Here is a 21,391-nt window from a genome sequence, read left to right on the forward strand (position 1 = left end):
TAAGCTAAGTAAATTGATTTTGAAAGTTTTAACATAGGGTGGACCCAAAAAATCAGTAATTCTGATCTAACATTTTTGTTTTCAGTTTTACGTGAATGTGGTCTTCAGAAGAGTTGCAGAAGAAGAAAAGATACACATTTTTGCTGAACATCGCAAGTTTGTAATTTATGTGATTTTGAAGTTATAAGCAAATTTAAGTGGAAAACTATGAAATCTTCAGATGCCTATAACTCATGGAGTTGGTTCGATAAAATTTTTCTTTTAGTGGCATTCGAAAGGCCATACAATAGGCAAATTTTGCTGCAAAAACTGTGAGAACGTATTTTTTGTAAATTGAGAAAATTCACTTCAAAAACACACTTAAAAAACTCGAAATTCGCTTGTAACTTACAAGGTTTTAAAGTTAACGGCGTGCTATTTTCAGCAAAGTTGAAGAATTTCATTAGATCTACAACTTTCCCATACACCAATTTTTAGAGAAAACAACAATTTGATTAGTAAATTTTACACCAACTTGGACTGCTTCAGTCGTAGTGGTGGCTTTGAACATTGCATCAATCATTTGATTTAAATGTTCAGTTAGAAAAATAAATTCAAAGGGAGACATATCATTTGAAGTGGGTACATTATCTGATAATTATCCGTTAGAATTTTCGGTAGACGAAGAGGCGGAGTAGAAGTTCTTGTGGTGGCAGGGTTTTTTTTCATTTGATTTGAAACAATTACAACGGTTACTCGTAGTATGAAAAGGGGAGGAGTTCAAATTACCTGCTACGATACCGGCTAAGGATTTTCCTTGGGTAGATTAATTCGAAATCAAAATATTTGATCGGCTACCCGACGGGTTAAAATTAGCTTGTGATTGAGCATGATCATAATCTTCCTGATGGGTATGATTCTTAATCAAGCGATCGTTAACTGAAAAATTGGCATTGTTCGATACTTTACCAAGGAAATTCCGGAAACGACCGTTATCGTAACGGATATTATCTTTCATCTGCCTGGCACGAGCCTTGACGACTCGCCTACGGTAATGGCAAGCCCAAAAATTTGACTTATGATTGCCCCGCAACTTGCGCATAAGAACTTATCGGTTTCTTCCTTCACTGGACAGACGTCCTCAGCATGAGAAGATCCTCCGTAAATCATGAATTTAGCATCTATGCGGCAATGTTTTGTTCCATGACCCCACTATTGGCATCGGGTAATTTCCTCCAGGTTTCTGGAAATGTTCCCAAGTCACACGGACATCGAACATAAGTCTAGCTATAATATAATAATATTCTTGAGAAAGCCCTTTCTGAACAATGCCAGATTGGGTTCTTATATTTCATAATGATTACTTGGACTGGGGAAAATCCAAGTAAATCATTTATTCCATTTTTGATCTCTTCGGGTGACTTATAGTCACTTGAGAGACCTTTCAAGACAATTTTGAACAACGTTCAGTTTTGTCATCATAAGTCACAATTTTGTGCTTCTTCTCTTCAAGATGTTTGAGAAGAAGTTCGCGATCTTTAAAAGTTTCCGGCAAAACGCGACAGTCTCCTTTCTTTACGATTTGGAAGGAGACCTTGATTCCCCTAATGGAGTTCAAGATCTCCTGCCTAAATCCCCCAAGTTCGGAACAAATGACCACGATAGGCGGCACTCTTTGCTTCCTCACTTGAATCAAAGAGTCTGGTGTTCGGAAAATTTGAACTGATTGCTCATTTCGATGCAATTATCAACATTATCCATTTCACCCTTGGAAGAAAGTTCGCATTCCGGGAAAACGTCCTTTCTTCCATTCTTGCCACGTTTAGTGACAGTTTTAAACCCCACTTTTTTGGAAGGAAGTTGTGAATTCAGAGATTCACCCTTGCTTTTGTTAGTAGTTGCAACCATGCTTAGTGAATAAACGAAAGAAGACGTGACCTTCGAGAGGTTTTTTCCCAAGACGGTGTCCAAGAAGGATTACCACCGCTTGCATTCGCCAACGGGTCCAACGAAAAATCGAAGGCACGGTTCCGAACAAGGATCGTAAAGGGATCAATAGTAGAAAAAAATAGTACTGAAAAGTACTGTTTTAGTAGCACTGAAATGTACCGTTTTGAATTTTAGCACTGAAAAGTACTGTTTTATTTCTTTAGGTAGTTTTTAAGAAAACTTCCAAGAGCAGAGAGATGTGTACGCACAGCACGAAGGTACGATGCGCACGATCTTCTTCTTCCTTGTTTTACGTCTGAACTAGGATACAATTTTGTTCTCAGTATAAAGCTCGGAAAGCATATTCACGGTTATCAAAGGCTATGTCACCTCTTTTTGGATTCTATGGTGCTTTCATCTACCGCCTTCTGCTCGGACTTGCGGTTGTTGATCACCACCACCGAACGACCCATAACCCCGAATGACATTATCTCGAATTCCAATAACATGAGGAAATGTCATCATGTCAATATAATTGTTAATTCAGGGAAATAGCATTCGAAGTAATGGAATTCGGGGTAATGGGATAGAATCGTATGGAGACATAATAAAAAACTAGGGTCAGTGTACCCTCAGTAGATAGTCCCACATTAATCGCTTTTTACGGCAGTTTCACTAAAAATCGTGGCAGAATATTTTTTGGACATGATGGTCAGCACGTATTTTTCTAGGTACCATTGAATAAAACAGCTCGATTTTCTTTAAAACATGATCGAACCAATTTTTTTGCTTGTAATTTAAGCTCCCTTGTACCTATAGTCGACCTATTGTTCCTACAGTAGCCTTACTTAGGAAAACTATTACTTACTAAACGAAATAATTGAACAGTTAGAATCTTTTTTACATCAATCGGAAGCTTTAAAGGAAAAATATAAATGTTTTGTAAAAATAAGAGTTTGATTTGTGTTTTGCCTACGCCATGAAGCTTGTGCTATTATAGAAGCAGAAATTAGAAATAGTACTGCTATAGGCACATTTGTTCCTATTGTGGCACAAGAGATAATAAATACAAAAATATGAGTTCTCGTAGTTTTCATATTTTCCCCACAAAACCAAGATAGAAAGCTTTCAGATGATGTAAAAATAATGCCTCTGACTTTATTTTCGATTTTATACGAATATTCGTCCATAGCTATGCGGGTTTCGGTACAATGACCTATAAAGTTCCAATTTTCATCAGAGCAAAATTCCAGACAAATATAAAATTCTACACACTTTACGACGCTTTAAAACCATTTTCTTACCAGTAACAGCATCGGTCGTTGCTCTCGCCAAACTCCGCAGCATCCGATGAATCCACCGAAAAGCGCCAGCAGTCCAGCCGCTAGCAGCGAATACGTTCCGATGGCGTAGTTTGTCGTTGACAGCAGCGAGACGTACTGATGCTTCCAGAATACGGTCCAAACCGTGACGGCCATTATCACCAGACCGGACATCTGCAAGTGAAGAACGAATCGAGAAAGAAAAAAAAACAATCAATTCCAAAGGCACAAGTGCGGTAGCTCGGACACTTGAGTCCGGAAAAAGTGGAATTGGAAAATTTAGTAGATTAGATTTTCATTCCCGTGTTTGACACACGGATGGACGGTCGGATCGGGTTTGCACACTGACTGGAGCAAGCAGAAACGGAAACTCGAGTGGTGCTGGTCTGGTTTGCTGAAGTGCACATCAAGTGGGTGGACTTGTCCCAGAGACGTTGACTGATTGATTGCAGTAAAGGAGGTGTTCGTTAGGGTTTTGCTGATTAAAACAGAATGAATTAAGACTGAAGGTGAATGGAAGGATTGAACCAAAATTGTACTAACTTCTCATTCCAGGAATCGTTTGAAATGTGATAACAGCGGTTCTATAACTTAACGCGGAATGTCATTACCTGGAATGAAATTTACCGGAAAACTTCTCACCTAAATACCGTAGAACCGATTGGCGTAACTTGAGAGGGACCCAACTTATCTGGTGTTGAGTATGTAACATCCGTCATGCCCCCCTGTTGTACTCCAATGGTTTGACAACAATCAGAATGATGATGAAGCACTTTTCATGTCAGTCCAAATGTAACTGATTGTCGATGTCCCACATGTCTAATTAAAAATAACGGTCCGACAACCACGCGCCTTAGCCTCTGCAGCTTATGGGTAACCTCCTTTGAAGCATTCTCTGTCTAATATGAACTAAAAGCACTCCATAAACTTGTCGTTTACAGCCAGCAATAACAAGCATCAGCCACATTTTATTGCCATCGTGAATTGCGTTGCTTTTGCTCGTGCCCAAAACTTACAATGATGGCTCGCCGACTTCGTGTAGAGAGGGGTGCAACGCCCGAAAAAACTCCAATAAATTAATTACGAAAACGTAATTGTAAGATTTGTTAACTAATTTTGACCGCACCAAATATGGAAGGATTAGAAATGGCAAGCAGTCTTCCAACTCTCCCAGGCAGGGCTTTGAAAGGAATCACGTCTCAATTTCAAAGGAGAACGCGTGCTTAGCATATCTGACGATACCGTAAGTGATCATATCTTTGTACGTGCATCTACAAAAAATGAACAGACCATCGAATCGGCTTGACATGTTCTGTACAATCGCCAACAATAAATGGTTTCAAAGCAGAAAAAAGGAACACACATATCAATCGCTTCACACAAAATTGCCGAAACTGGGAATTCTTCCCATGGAACAGCGGTCATTCTGATCGTTCTTCATCACGGGTTTGTTTGTTGCGCTCACGTCTCACGGAGCCTTGCCTTCAAAATGTGTCCAGCGCCCGCTGTGGATTGTCAATGTACTCAATAATATGGCACAGAAGGACTGCGGACAGTGTGAGCACGCCGAAGTCGGAGTGTCATGTCATGACATTTCATCTATCAAATCCGGCACAGTGGAACAAATCCACACAAATAGTATGACTCATTGGAATCTGGGTCTGAAAACTTGTTCTTAAAATTGTAAAATTGGTCGATCATAACAATTGCATTTCGAAATGCATCTAAATCAAAACACATATAGCATTTTTATCTAAGTGAGCAATTTGTGCAATAATCATTATTTGATTCAAAAAAAAAAAAATTTACGTATGTTTTTTTTTTCAAATTTTGAGCTAGACGTATTTATTCTTTTATATATTTATCACAATTACTAAAAAATAACCTTTAAATAGTTCCACATGAAAATTGTCGACGCACTGATGCATAACTTTTCCAAATAAAGGTTGCATGATTCGCATCACTTACCAAGGTGGATCCTGATCTTGTAGCTTAGTCGGTTTCACTAACAAAACTCCTTCCTTTGGAAGCCATGGAGATGTAGAGGTGACCTCGGTCTCTTGTAGCATCACACTAACATTGCTTTTGCTAAATTGTACATTATTGAGTTTTTTTTTTCAAAAAAAATCTCATGCAAAAACACTGTCTTTAATTCATAATTTGGAACAGTATTTTGAAAAAGAACTCCCGTGTGCGTATCACGAGCTGACCTAGAGTGACCATCCTTGTTGCGGCAATTCGGCTCTATAGCGATATCCCACGAAACAACGATTTGGCCCGCGGAGATATGATTTATCATTCCCCGTTCTCGGTTTTGGGATTGAGCATTCGTGCATGACCCAACGCAGCCAAAATTGCGCGGTTTGACACCTAATCCACTAACGGTTGGCAACGTCGCTTGATTGCTCTGCCATTCCAATCCTGTGCAAAGAGGAATTTTGTGACGACCCAGTACAACTTCGAGATTGAGATGTGTGACAGGTTTATGATTCGGACTAGTAATAGATTACTTTTCGATTGCAACCAACCACGTGAATCACGTGACGCGAAAGTAATTCTGGGTTGGCACGCCCATTGATTTGGAAATTCCAATCTTCGCCTCATTAATGATGAAATATGAGAAACATTTAGAATTCTCGATCCACGCCGACAGTAAACATCGGCTTAACATAAATCAAACACTTTGGAAAGCACGATGCATAATTCCATCTTTTATTTTCATTCCCATCGAAATGATTAATCCCTTCTCATCGCAGTCGCAAGCCGCTCGCTTGCCCGCATCATTTGACGAAGATGAGGAAATTCTCATCCCATCTCAGCACCGATCATCAATTGGAGCCAATAATATAAAACTAATATTTGAACGGCTTCCATCAGCATTTCAAAACTATATTTTGACTAAATGTGTTCCATCTCATTCGATTGGGGAATATATGTGCAGTAGGGTGACCCATATAAATATAGTTACCACAGTTTTAAGTTACACCCCCATTTACTCAATTTGAGCACGCTGAATCCATTGTTAGTATCAAAGTACGTCTAGTTTACCAGCTTATATGCTGATTTATGTGCTTGACTTGCTACAGAAATCAGTTTTTAGGTGCTCAAGAATATGAATCAACGAAGTTCATTAAACTTTCAAGATCACAATGCTTCTGAAGATCGAAATGCCTTTATAACTTTAGATTTTCTTCTTCTTTCTGGCGTTACGCCCCAACTGGGACAAAGCCTGCTTCTCAGATTAGTGTTCTTATGAGCACTTCCACAGTTATTAACTGAGAGCTTTCTTTGCCGATTGACCATTTTTGCATGTGTATATCGTGTGGCAGGTACGATGATACTCTATGCCCTGGGAATCGAGAAAATTTCCTTTACGAAAAGATCCTTGACCAGCGGGATTCGAACCCACGACCCTCAGCAGCTGGTTACGCTGAGTAGCTGCGCGTTTACCGCTACGGCTATCTGGGCCCTCAACTTAAGATTTTACAGTTTGATTTTTTCACATAAAAATGAATCACCTTAGTGTGCAGTGCACCTATTTAAAATAACTCCAACCAGCAGAAATCCAAATCTACTCAGCTCTCGAAATATGCAGTCAAATCAATTACGATCAGTCCCTCCCCCGCGTTTTAAAATCGTTCAGCCGTTCGACGCTTTCTTCATCGGTTCGGGCCTTCGTCGTCCGCCACCAGACAGTCACAGTCAGTGGAAGGAATCACAAAAGAACACCCATCGTAAAACAATTCAATTAAAATACGATTCTTCATTCGGCTGCTGCTGCTTTATTGGGGCCTCGTGCTCCCATCCACTTGAAACCACCAGCAATCTCTGGCTCGCTTTGTGTTCCAGTTCCGCCAAGAAAGGCACTCGAGATAGAGATTTTTGATCTGTTGAATTTTAATTCTTTCAGTACTGTGTGGACTTTTGATTGGAAATTAATGGCTTCTCCGTTTCGGTTAGTTGTCGGTTTGTTTCGGTTCTTCGGATCAGGCGCCCGGGTAGACGGATTGTGATGGAGCATGGACTGATTTTCCTAGCTTCTGAGTGCTGAGCAATTTTATTTTGTCTGAAACAACTCGGCTCCACGTATGATTTTTTTAAGTCAATAGCGAACAGCACGAATGTCGTGCATGAAAATCCATCATCCATGTCGGGATTCGATTTTTGTTGTTGTTTTGATTAATAAGCGACATTTCACACCAACTATTGGAGATCTTCTCACAGTTTTGCGAACTGTCTATTCTAATTAAAATTTTCTTGACTCATTGATTTTATTTGTATTATCGGTACAGGTACAGTAGGTATCCGAACAGATCATAAATTTGAACATTTTTCGAGTGATGTGCGGATTAAATTCATGTTACATACACTTAAGAAGTCAGAGAAGTTCATTATAACACGTTTAGTTACCGTTCTGATTCAAATTTCAGACACTCCACTTTGCATGGAAAATGTTTGACTTGAAGTTTAGAATTTTATATAAAAGTTTTCCAACCTTGTTTGAACTAATGCTTTCCATAGATGACGATGAAACTTTAGAATGCTAAAAAATTCTTTGATGTATTTCTATCGATTTGGTGCGATTAATCAGTTGTTTGTATTTTTTAATTATACTTTTCGTGAGCTGTCCACATGAATCAGCGGTGAGGTGAGGTAGCGTCCGGTGTAACAATCATGAAAATGCCATAGGTTTCACAATAAGCTACAATAAGCCAGTTTTAACCATAGCGTTTATTGTAAGTGATTTGTAATCATAGTGTATTAAACACTGTTTTGCAAAACAAGTTATTGCCCATAAACTGGTTCTGGTGACTTATATTGATCATCGTAATTTTCAATATGAATAAAAAAAAAAGGTTTGCGTTCAGTTTCTCTATTTTTCATACATAATATTAATTGAAGGCTTTCATTTGATGTGTTTGTGGTACATATTGAGCTTCACATTTATTGTTTTTTTTTAATTAGGCTTGAACAAAACCGGTGCTTTAATCCTAAATTTCAGTAGGGTGCAGAACTACTTGGGCACTTCCATGTTTCACTTTGGCATGGGGGTTTTTTCTCGGCTGAATTGTCTGAACCTTCGCCATAAGAAGCACTTCAATGCGACGCATATTGTGGCCAAACATGAGCTCCGTAGCTTTCAAGTAACCCCACTGCCGAAGTGAATCAAAAGTGCCAAGAATAGGATCCGACTTCTTATAGTAGAGCAGGGCCAAACATTTTTTTTAGGATTTCGAGCTCAATTCAAAACAAATATTTTTAATGTCTTTTGAAGTTTGAAGGCTGTTCAAGTAAGAGTTCACTGCAGTTATTATAGAAATCTGTTGATATTTGGTCAGCGTTAAGTCAGAGTGGACCAAGTACAAAATTTGGAAAAGTTTGATTCTTCTTCTATTGGATGTGAAATTAACTTACCTCCATTTCACTTTGATCTGTTTTGATGAATACTGTAAATTGTGAGAGATATGTATCAAATCTACTTTGGATGATCAATAAAAATTACTAAAAGTATACAGTCAGAGTGGACCAAGTGCTTTTTACCATAACTGCGAAAATTATCAGTACGCTGAGGAATGCAAGGAAATGAAAGACATTTCAAGTAATTTGCCAGATTGTTTTGCATCGAATGATTGAGCTTCTCATCCATCAATATAATTTCATAAATATTACTGAGTTCGATGCATTTGATTTTGATTTTTGATCATTTACCATGTTTTGATGGGTAGACAGAAATTTCAACAATTTCTATGCAGACAGAGCGGACCAAAAGTCAAAAAGTAATAAACTGATTGATTATTGTATTTTTGAGTCGATTTCACAGTCCGACAAAGCCTTTTGGTAGTTTTATAATGTCTGGATGGAATGTCCTAGAACCCACTTATCGAACAAATATATTTTGCCCAGTACTCAAGATTTTCACTTGGTCCACTCTTACTGAACGTATATTTGAATATATCTGGTCATCAATGCCCTGACCCTGCAAAACTTAAATTTTTAATCTATCATAATACCACTGATTTCCAGATTGAAGATGTGGATTATTGAAGATTTTACGATAATGATGTCGAAGGATGATGATACTGTGTGTATCTTAAAGATATGCGCCCAGTTTGACCATGCAAGCATTGAGTAATTGTATTTTTTTAGAAATTGTTCAGTCAGAGCGAACCAAACCTCTGATCGATGGTATTTTGTTCAGTCACTGTCGAAAAATTGTTCTATTAGAAGTTTGCTGTGTGTTTTTCATGATTATCACTTCATATTACCGGGTACACCCGTTGGTTTGACCACATTTAATCTGAACACTTTTTAATTTGTACCCCGCTAATTTGCACATCGTTCAGATTAAAAATGGTTCAAACGTCATTTAGATCATGGAACGGAGTAAAATGAAACGGAACATTGTAGAACGGAACGCAGAATCAAAACAAAACAGCCAAAGGGGTAACCAGAAGAACGATTTTCTGGTGGCCGTAGGGTGACTAGATGTTCAAATTAAAAATGAACCCCGATGGTTTGCATGAGGTACCGTTCAAATTAGCGGGGGTGCACGGTATATTGTTGGAAAGTAACTCAAAGATGTGTTGAAATGACTCTATGACACTATCCCGAAAGCCATTACCCCAAAAGTATAATATTTTGAGATTGATAATTGAGGAGTATTGTGATGTGGAATTTCGATCAATAGGATAATATTCGTATGAAACTCCAATGACAGGTTCAAATCCGACGATTGAGGGCATAGAGTTTATGTGCTTGACACTCAACATACTTATGTAAAAATGATTAATTGACTAAGTTAACTCTAAGTTAATAACCGTGGAAGTGCTCGTGAGAATATAAGGCTGAGTAGCAGGTATTACAGCTGAGATGTAACTTCTTCTTCCTGGCGTCACATTCCAGCTCGAATAGAGCAAGGTTCTGAGTGTTTCTCATTTGATATTTGAGGAAGTGCTAATCCACAAATATTAACTGAGATTTTTTTTTGTCGATTGATCATTTTCAATGTGTTTATCGTGTAACAGGTACGAAGATACTCCACGCCCCGGGAAATCGAAAAAATTCAAACCGGCTTGGCTTGAACAACCTATTGCTGTATAACAATTGTAACAAAGGTGCAAATTGATTATCCTTTAAGTGATTTGATTCGCTGGCACAATACTTTTCATTTGTCGAGACTTCAGCGTATGTTCCAAAATTTACACTACAAATTATGACATTATGATTTGAACATGTTTCAAATAACAGCCAATTTTGAAAAGAAGGGAAAATTTCTTTTGAAATTAAAAACTACGAAGTTCGAAAAAACACTATATTATTACGCTACTATTTCCTCGCTCATATTTCATTTGCAGTGACGACAATAAATGGTCACCATCTGGACCGTTTGGATGACCGATTTGACTAAAATTTCTGGGCTGCAGTTAAGCAGGCTGAGTAGAATGTACCTGCATCGACACCAAAATATGATCACAAAATTCCATCGAACAAAAAAAAAACTTTGAAATGCAGCATTTTTTTAGCTGAATTCCGATAAGAGCTGTTGAACAGCTCTATAAGAGATCAGAACTTACATACAACAAAAATATGTTTATGTTCAAGAGAAATTAAACATTTTGATCGTCCCTTAAGAATTACTAGCATAGCATAAGCATAAGCATAGATGACCGTACAATTCGTAGTTGCTACTCCGTGATTGACTAGAACAATCGAAGTTGCACAGATATTTAATGAATGGGGCTTGGGATTAGCTTACCATTCTCAATGTGCACAAATCGAGAGCTCAAATTTTAGAAGTCAATAACGGCGCCGGCCACGTCCTTACGGTCATCGAGGAAGGGAAGGAATGTTAGTTCGACAACCGTTGTTGCCTGAGACCGAGATCACCTCTGCATCTCCACAGTTGTCATGGAAAGGATATTGGGTTAGTGGGATAAGGTAGAGATCTGGGAGTCATCAATGTTTGGTGATGCGATCCATGATATAATCACGCCTAACCGTATTTGCGAAATAATTCAATAATCGCATTGAACGCCGAACAAGTGTTCGTCACTCGCCCACGCAGGAGCAAGCGACACGATCAATAGATCACACATTACTAACGAACCGATCACTTTTTCACTACTGCACTACCGACGCGCGACATGTTTGATCCTGCCCTCATAGCCCGCCCCGCAGGAGCAAGCGTCAAGGTCGAAGGAACAAACACTACTCTATAACTCCTTAAGTATTACTGGAGAAAAAGTGCTACTTAATCTCTTATCAGTTATCCTTACAACAGTAAAACTAATTAAAAATAGTTTGATTGTGATTAAAATAAAGGAGGGAATATATCTGATGAAATACTTGCAGCTATGATGCCAATAAGTACTGAGATGAATTAATCTCAGGCTGCAAGTCTTGTTAATAATATGTTCAAAAATTCATTTTAAGTACAATGGACATTTCATTATACATCATGCCAATAATTTTTCCTACTTCATCAAACAAGCTATTCTACGGTAGTCCTATACTACCAGAGTGAAGTAAAAAACTAAAAAATAAAATTATTACACACTGAGTAAAGTTTAATCAAATAAAAGCAAAGTATTGACCACGGTGTATTTGAATAGAAAACATTCGAAATACTCATTTTAACGTGAAAATAGTAACCTTTCGATATATCCACCTGCTTGGAACTTTTTGAACGAAATCCAAAAGTTTTGTTTAAATTTTCGGTGGTGGAATGCGTCTTCTATTGGTTTGAACAACTTTGTCTATAACTTGAATCGAAAAGTTTTCGATCCGTCGAAAAATCGACGAAAACCTTTTTAAGGGTTTTAAGGATTCGTTCACAAAAAATGATTCATTTCTTAAAGAGCAAAGTTTTGTTAAAAAAAGCATGTGGTAAAATTATCTACAACTTCAGCAAAAATACCATTACTGCATCTTTTTTTATAAACTTAAAATTCAATAATTTTTTGATGGTTTCAAAGAAACGATGTTTTCTCGAGGAGGATCTCAACTACTTATCCGACGACATCACACCTCCAATACCAATTATTGAAGGATGAAATGTTTTTTATCACGAATTCAGGTCTCGTGAAGCTGTGCATGCACTTTGAATAAAATACCGAATTACATTTCTTTTGAATCCGATAACAAAAAATCGGGGAACAAATATAAATTTCACGACCAGCATGGTAGAAAATATACGATGTAGGTGTCACACTCAATGCTGAGGCCATTGATTATCGAAAGTCATAATTTCAATAACGCGACATCCCAACTGACGAAATAAGATAAAGTGGATATTTTTCCACTTAATAACCCTTCAAGCTGATTGCAGGCATCAATAAGATGCCAAAAAGGGTGTGTAAGTGTTGACACAAAAGCACCGTGATGATGTCAGTTCAAGATACTGATGATGATGATGTTGATGACGGCGTGCGTGATCTGTTAATATTAAGTTGTGTGCCTCTATTCATAATGTGTGTAGGTGGAAGATGATTTTCGACAAAGGCGCTGTGGTCGTTAGGCTGTCACAGGAAGCACGTCTTCGCGATGAATGGAAAAGTCGTTATAATCGACAGGCGCCGGTCGCCTCAGCCGACAATAATTGGCACGAGACGAGACAAGTTCGATTGATTTTCTTTCCTCCCTAAGAGATTCTGCCGAAATTAGTCACATCTCATCTTGCCGTCCCTCCGACCGCCCTATTCATTTGTATTCATATGGCGTTTCGTAGCGAGACCTCCGACGAAGCTCCAAAATATTTATTCAACCATTCACTCTTATCTGATTGGAAATAAATTAAATACAAATATTTCCAATCGAAGTCACATCGCAAGAGTCATTTCACACACGTGCCGTGCCATCAGGTAATTCTCGAATGCTGATATGTACACACGCTGCTGTCATCATAATCAACAGAACGCATGATGACAAGCAGAGGCGTAGCGTGTGCCAATATAGCTCTTGGCAAACCTAAATTTGTGCGCCCCCTAGCCAAAGTGGAAGTTTATCTTAATTTTTCTTTACATTGAGTAAGTTCATGGAATTCTTGAAAAAATCCATTTGAAGACATGAAACAAACCTGTAGGAACTAGGATTAGCAATCAATCTAAATATCCCTAAAAAATCTTCCAACCATTTTTGAAAAAAAAAAAATATTCATTTTTTAGCGACAATTTACATGCCTATATGACTACATGCCAACATGACTAGAAATTAACCTGTAGAAAATCAGAAGCCATTCTAATTATCCGTTAATAAATTCATCCAAGTTTGTCGAACTTTTTTTATTTCTATAAATATTTGTTCAATAAAGGAAATTGACAGTGAATCTCTTCAATAAAATTTTCAGCAAAACATATTTAGTTCAGAATAGAACAAAGGGATTCAAGTTAGTGTATTGTCTTCAGAGATGCTTTCAGCATGCATTGTTTGAATCAATTCTGGAATTGCTATAATTAGATATAATTATGTATACAAATACTTTTGAAACTATCAGCGTCTCTTCAAAAATTTCGCAAAGTGCGTTGCTCATCTTGACGCCCCCTGGAGAGTTTCGACCTTGTCGGGGGCCAATCTGACCAATCACACACTACGGCACTGAATACAAGTAGCTTTCGTCTAAATCTTCTCGAATAGCTACGCTGTTTCAAATTCAAAAGCTTAAACCAACGCGCGCCCCGATTAGGGAGATCTACTTCCACCCACCTCGCCGTACTCCATCTCAGAGGAGCCTTTATTGACGACGATGATGAGTTTACCTTAGATCATCAAATACTTCAGACGAACTCGTCACATCGTCGTCTTCGTCGTGTGCTGTGCTGTGCTGCATGGAGTCTACCTGACACTGATTTGAATAATTCGAATTCCCCACAGATGACGAGTGGTAAGCAGTAAAGTTACTCAGCAGCACCTTCAGTGCCTGATCTGATCATATCTGAGCTCGGCCTACGCCTCTTACGCCTTTAATCGTACGGTGGATGCGCCTTATACTCACTGGCTTCATGTGCGAGAATTTATATACTTTCCCAGTAGCAGCACCGTCCAATGATGTAAAAGCGTCCCACACTTGTTCACTCGCTCTTTGCGTTCGACTTTTGCTTCCAAGGAGCTCTCGAAAAGTAAACAGGCCTAGGCTAATGCAAACAAATTGATGGTCTAGTACCGGGTCTTTCTGAAGGTATTGACGAAGACGCAAACCGGTGCAGGTTGTTGTAGGAAGTGTGCATCATCATAGGTATCCCGACCAGCGGGTTATAATATGATTATTGCAGTTATTGTTAATTAGTGAGTAAATTTTTGTTAAAAAATAATTTAGTCAAACATAACTTTCCAATCCATATTATGTTGTAGATACCGGAACTGAGATGGAATCAGTTTTTTTTTGTTTTGGTCAATATAGGCCACCAGAACCAGTTTCGGCCAGCGATTATGATTGTTATCTTTAAATCTCGTGTTCAAAAGGGCGTAAGTGTAGTGATTGATTTCTCTTTAGCTAATTACTCAACCGATCGACTTTTTTCGACTGCTGTTTTTGATTAAGTATTAAATATTCATCGATTTTTAAATTAAATTTTTTAAAGTATTAAATATTCAATCGATTTTTGCAATATTTTTCGATACAGAATAACGAAGAATTCTGTATCGAAAAATATTGCAAAAATCGATTATATTTCGTGTACTACTCCAAAAAGAAAATCGACGAAGAGAATTGATTACCGCAGAAACGCCTGTATGATACTGAGTGTGAGAAGTAAAATAAAATTGCAATTGATTTTAGATTATTTATGTCAAATTTTGTTTTCAATGAAATTATTATAACTATAACTGATTTTGATTTGTTTTGAAATTTCACACATGAACTCAGAGTGGTGCTAAAAAAATAATACAAAACATTTTATTTGTTTTTTTTTTTTTGATACAATGATACAAATTTGTTTTGTGTGGTACAAATTTGTTGTAATCCACTGGTCGGGTATCAATATGTGTGTAGAAGGTGATGGTAAAGTGGTTTCATGCCGAGATGGATGTCGGATACGTGTTCTGTCGTTTGTCGCACGCGTCAACCAGTCAGTTCGTCAGTCAGTCAGTAGTCAGTCAGCCAATCCAGTGGTTAAACGTTGCAGCAGACCTGTGTCAAAGGGAGACGCTGCCTATAGGAGGTGGACGTTCAATCTAATCAAAAAGATGCTAATTGAGTTGTAGCGCGTTGGCTTGGAAGACGGCATCGTGTCCGAGTGATTTGTGTGTTTTTCTTGGAAGCTGTGCAGGTTTTTGCTTCCACTTTTAAAGTTGATATCATAAGTAGAATGTCGGATCAGGCTTTTTACATTAGTAATCGACGTAACAATTGAACGGGATTCATTTGGGAAAATGTTTTAAGCGATTTCTTAGAGAAGTTCTTCTATTTTACACAAAATTATCCAAGCGTTCTTTAAGATTTCTCTTAAAAATCTGTTTGATGATTATTAAAAATTTAAATGTTGTTTTTAAAACCCAGCAAAATATTATTTTTCCAAGCATTCCTATAAAGTTTCTAGCGTAATACATTTATTTATTTATTTATTTATTTATTTATTTAAATACATATTTAAATACATTTAACTGCTCTTCCAAAAACTTTTCCGCGAAAACACTCAAAACTTCCCCGAGATATATTTCTTTAAGGAGCACTGCAGATTCTTCTGGGGATTTTTTTTAAATAAAATTGAAATTTTTTGACGAAATCCTTTGTCATATACCTCACAGAGAAATTCAAGAGTTTTTTGTAGGACTTACTACAGAAATACTTATTCTGTTTTCTTCGTCTTTTATAATTGACAATGATGCAATTTTTAATGAAGGTATTTGTATATTAGAAAATATTTTACATGAACTCTGAAGTTTCATGATACTGTGGCTTATAGATTGATGTAGAAACCAATTTTTCCCTACTAGCAAACAAACTTTTTTGGAGGGACTATTTTGAATTATTATGGTATAACTAAAGAAATTCACAGATATAATATTAGCGGTACTTTTTAAAATCATTCCCAAGGCTATTTCATGGTGAAATTCGTAATGAAAGATTTTACTATCGGGTGTGCTTGAAAGCATGGCCACGACTTCACCATGAAAAACATGTTGAAACATGTAAAAACCTAAAAATTATGTTGCCTGTCAAAAATCCTTGCTACGCCAATATATGAATCCTAGAATGTCTCATAAGAATTTTTGTTTAAAATTTTATTTGACTTTACTAGAAAACATTTTATTAAATTATAAAATTCTAAAAAATCACTAGGGTTTTTCTCCACAAAACTCTTCAGGTATTTTCAAAATAAATAAATATATTCGTTTCCGATTTAGTTATGTCATAATTGAATCGGAAACAAATATATTTATTTATATTAAAAATACCTGAAGAGGAATTTATGACATTTGGTCGAACGACATTTAGTCGTATGACGTTTGGTCGAAAGTACATTTGGTCGTACGGGCATTTCGTCGAATGGACATTTGGATCAAAAAGGTTTAATTGCAACAGAAAGCATTTTTTCATTTAAGTAGCCATGTTCTGCGAGTTGAGATAAGCTCATTTTAAATACAGACAAGCCAACTTTTGTCACCTCAGCCCACTCGTCTATTTTTACCCGTTACATAGAATATATACAATTTTCTTGTTCAATTATTCAATGCTTCTACCGCAAACTCTGTAATGCACCCAATGTCAACAACACCTACTGCAAAGTCATATTTGCTTGAGGAATGTTATTAAGCTGGAAATCATCATAAGCCAATTGGTCATAAGTAGAGTTACCGACAAATAAAATTCACTTCGTCATAAAGATTTTCCTTGATGCAAATTTTTCCTGCCTCTTGTACTCTGATCTCCGCATTCAAAAATCATACCCACGTTCGTCAGCTGCAAAACCCGAAATTGAAAGAAAGATCCCGAGTAGTCTCGCCGAATGCTTGCAAGAGATGAAGATCAGCAGTTAACAACGAAGAACGATGACATTTAAAATGAATAATGAATTCAACAAATCTTCATGTCCAAAATCCATCCAAAATCCATCGTTGGGCAGTTTGGTAAAGAATGATGATACATAAAAAAAATAAAAAAAATCACTAGTTCTTAATATTTCAGTCAATGTACAAACAACTACTTCTTAAAAGGTCATTTGAATAATCATCGATATCCTAGATATTGGCATAACTTTAAATCACTAACAAATAGATAGATGTATGGAATTTAAAATATGACTACAATAATGTCCCGTTTTTCATTCAACAGCAGGTAATAATTCAGATTATTCAAAAGAATACGTTATATTATGACCATGCTGAGGGTCGTGGGTTTGAATCCCGCTGGTCGAGGATCTTTTCGTAAAGGAAATTTTCTCGATTCCCAGGACAAAGAGTATCTTTGTACCTGCCACACGATATACACATGCAAAAATGGTCAATCGGCAAAGAAAGCTCTCAGTTAATAACTGTGGAAGTGCTCATAAGAACACTAATCTGAGCAGCAGGCTTTATTCCAGATGGGACGAAACGCCGGAAAGAAGAAGAAGAAGAACGTTATATTACTAACTTTGCAAAACTTAGAAAACAATAATTAATTTTGCCAAATGATTTTCAAAAAACCATATCGATATAAGCTTTTCACCAAATGTTCCTTCGACCAAATGTACTTCCGACCAAATGTCATTCGACCAAACGTCATTCGACCAAATGTCATGCGACGAAATGTCCTAAAGCCCATGAAGAGTTATGTGGAGAAAAACACTAGTAATTTTTTTAGAATTTCATCATTTTATAAAATGTTTTTTTTTAACAAAGTCAAATACAATTTTGAACAAAAATTCTTTTGAGACATTCTATGATTTATAAGTTAGAGTAGCTAGGATTTTTGTTTATTTTTTTTTTCAACACATATATTTGGAATCACACACTTAAGTACATACAGATATTACATAGACGAACAGTTTAAAACGAAATCTAACGCTCCTATCGTTAATTGGTCATTGGCATCTAAAGCAAAATGTATATACACTATAAATGCCTTTAGAGCCTGGTATCTTCTACTCCTATTGATATTCTTCAATTCTGGTATCCGTAATTCATGAAAGGTCATTATTCGTCCCTGGATTGCTACCAATCTAGCTTGAAGATGATCCCACAAACTCATTGTTTTTTGACATGTATTGAATTTGTGTCTTCGATGACATTGAGACAATGTTCACAAACAGGGCTGGCAATCCTATTTTGTCGATGAAGTAATGCAACATGCGGGATTTTCCCATTTACAAGCAGAAAATAAACTGATTGTTCTCTCGAAGTGAGTCCTGGTGAACTGATGTTACTCCAAACTCTGGGCCAAATTATGTTGGGTTGTTCTTGCATAGCCTTCGGTTTCGTCAATTGTTCCCGGTTGAAGCTATGAAGTGATGCTGCTGAGCTTTGCTATTGTTTTCAAACACGGGTACAGAGCAGGAATGGCAGCGAAATTTGGTGGATTCTGCAGGTTCTGTGTATAAGAAGTAGCAAACGGCATTTGGTCAATTTCTTTCAGAAATCTTGCAGCCAACAGAGCTTTGCATTTAAATGTCTAATGGAGGGGTTTAGTAATTTCGCCGAAGTAATGTCAGTCGCAATAATCACGATTTTCACAAATTTCGTAGTTTGCATAGATTTGTATAGACTCTCTTTGTTTATGATTTTTCAAGTATCATTGTGAAGCGAATAATCGCTTCACGTTGATACTGGTAAATTTAAATTTTCAAATACGGAATATATTCATTGCTTGTTTTAATCAGTAAATTTTTTTTCACAAATTTTAAAGAATTTCCAAGGAATATACCTTTGGAGTTATTCCACGAATTACTCAGGGGTCGGAGATTTCTTCACAAATTATTTCCGTACTTTTTCAATGCATTCTCCAAGAACCTTATTTCCTCTGGAAATTCGAAGGCAAAAAGCATTCCAAAAATTCTTTTTCGCAGGTTTGGCATTATAAATTTTCATAGATATCCATAGAAAATGCTTATTAAAACGAGCCTCAGAAAATATAACTTTTGAACATTCAAAACTGAAACATTTCGTGTGAAATTATCCCATACAAAGTAGGGTGTCTGGAATCTAAAGCTGTCAGTAATATGAATCAGAACGGTATTTCGATTGGATAATGCCAATATATTTTTCACATTTCATACCCTTCGAGTGAACATATTCTTGAAAAAAGAATTAATATGAATAATAACGCTAAAAAAATGAATGACTTTAACTTCCCACATTCAAAAAAGCAATCGAATCTCACCGAAAAATCAACAAACAGCCTCAATACTCATCGGATAGATAGACATGGCATCTCACGCAGTTCAGCAAGCAATATGATTTTTCATCCACCGACCGTCTTTGCGCCTCCCGCGTTGACGTTGTTCGTTAATATACCGTCCTCCCATTCATGTCTTTATTATCTTTTGCTGCTTCGCTCCATACAACTCGAAAAAACATGAAAGCGAAAATAAACTTTTCTTCCATAATCCGGCTCGTATTGTTTGTCTACGAGCAGAAGATGAGATTCGAGCACACCAAATTGTTCTTTGGCTTACAATAATGCCACCCGTCATGACACCTCGCAGTATTTGGTCTGGGTATCTGAAGAGGGCTGTTGTGTACCTGTTCGCTTTTTTTTCCGGAACGAAAATCTCAATGGGAAGAGATGTTTATTTTACCTTCCTCTTGAGCGAGAGGGATTCTTCCACATGCCCACCAATGGCGGTTAGTGCTAGAGGTCGACGAAATTCAGTGTCAGCTATGGACGATCAGTTTGATTGTCCCGTTAAAAAGCAAGACTCCAATAAGTTCCAATAGAATGTTGTTGGTTTCTAACTTAGACGAATCCGGAATTAAATCCCATCGCTATCGCGAGCATATCGTTTGCACTCGTGATGAAGCAATTTCCTAGTAAAGAATGGCACTCACTGTTCTCCTCAGATCGTTATTGTCAGAAAAATCTCTCAATTAAATCTTTTCTCATCAGTCGACTTTTTTATGGCTTGACAGTGTATCTGAGCAAAATTATATAACAAATCGGTGGGTCCGTTTTGGATATACGTTTTATTAATGGTAAACGAAAGGTTTTATTTGTCTAATGATAGATCGATAATATTCTGTATTACGCCATTTTTAACTCTTTACTGACTTAAATATAATAGGTAATCGTCATTTAATGTACCAAAAGATCTATCTCATTTTCATGGTTAAAATGTTTTTCACAATTGGCTTATTTTCAAAGGCTCAAATACTATAAAGCATTATGGAGCGAAAATATCTTGTAGAACAACAATTTAGTGCATGTATTTGAAAATTTCAGTTGTCATAAACACTTTATATAATGAATGTGTTATTAAGCGTTTCACCTAAGTAACCAAACAGCGTTGCGAAAATCTTAAATTCTCATATCCAGGGATTAACTGCAGAAGTATAGAAATAAGCATAAGCACAGATTTGATGGAGATTATTTAACGGTCTAGGGAGCACCGTGACACTGTCAGCCGCTCATCAATAAGAAGAATTTTCACGTGAGCCACTACGTGTTAAAGATGAAGAGACTTTAGTGGGTAAGCGGTATTATTTCGTCTTATGAGCACAATATGCTCACGTTGATCATTACAGACCGCGCACGAGATGACTTTCGTTAGGGAGTGGCTGCTGCGTTTAGTGGGAAGAGGAACGATGAGAAGCTTATCGAGACTCCGCATGAATGGATGACAAAGGGCGAGACAGAGTGGCCACCCAAAAGCAGCCAGCGGTTTTGAATTAACTGATTTTTGCGTCCCTCTTATTGCAATTCCTCTTTTAGTAATAATGAGCTTCTCAAAGTGTTTTGATTGACATCGAAACTTAAGTGGTACCCACGACACAGCGACAATGTCGAAGAGTTGGAAGAAGTTGTTATTCCGTAGATAGTTCAACTTACGACTTGTGCGCGAAACTATGTCAATGTGACAAAGATGAACGGATGTTGTAAAGAGAGAATCATGACAAGGAACGGAGTATTTTGAGCAGAGGCGCGTCCACGTTCGAAACCATGGGTAGGACAAACGTTGGCAAATATTGTGTGCACAGTGAAGCTAAGAAAAATTTTAACTCTATGAATTCCGAAACTGAAAATTGTAAGT

The 21,391-nt window shown here is 37.2% G+C and overlaps 1 protein-coding gene across 13 annotated transcripts in view; it reads right to left on the reverse strand.

Moving 5' to 3' along the window:
* LOC5566052 (CD151 antigen) overlaps nt 1-21,391 on the reverse strand; it is a 280,588-nt gene that overhangs the window by 27,243 nt on the left and 231,954 nt on the right. For all 13 annotated transcript variants that reach the window (XM_021852736.1, XM_021852742.1, XM_021852737.1 and 10 more), the window contains one exon: nt 3,213-3,404. In XM_021852736.1, the coding sequence (XP_021708428.1) occupies nt 3,213-3,404 (192 nt within the window). The remainder of the gene's footprint in view (nt 1-3,212; nt 3,405-21,391) is intronic.

The sequence above is a fragment of the Aedes aegypti genome, chromosome 3 (assembly GCF_002204515.2).
Source record: "Aedes aegypti strain LVP_AGWG chromosome 3, AaegL5.0 Primary Assembly, whole genome shotgun sequence".
In the NCBI taxonomy this organism is placed as follows: Eukaryota; Metazoa; Arthropoda; class Insecta; order Diptera; family Culicidae; genus Aedes; species Aedes aegypti.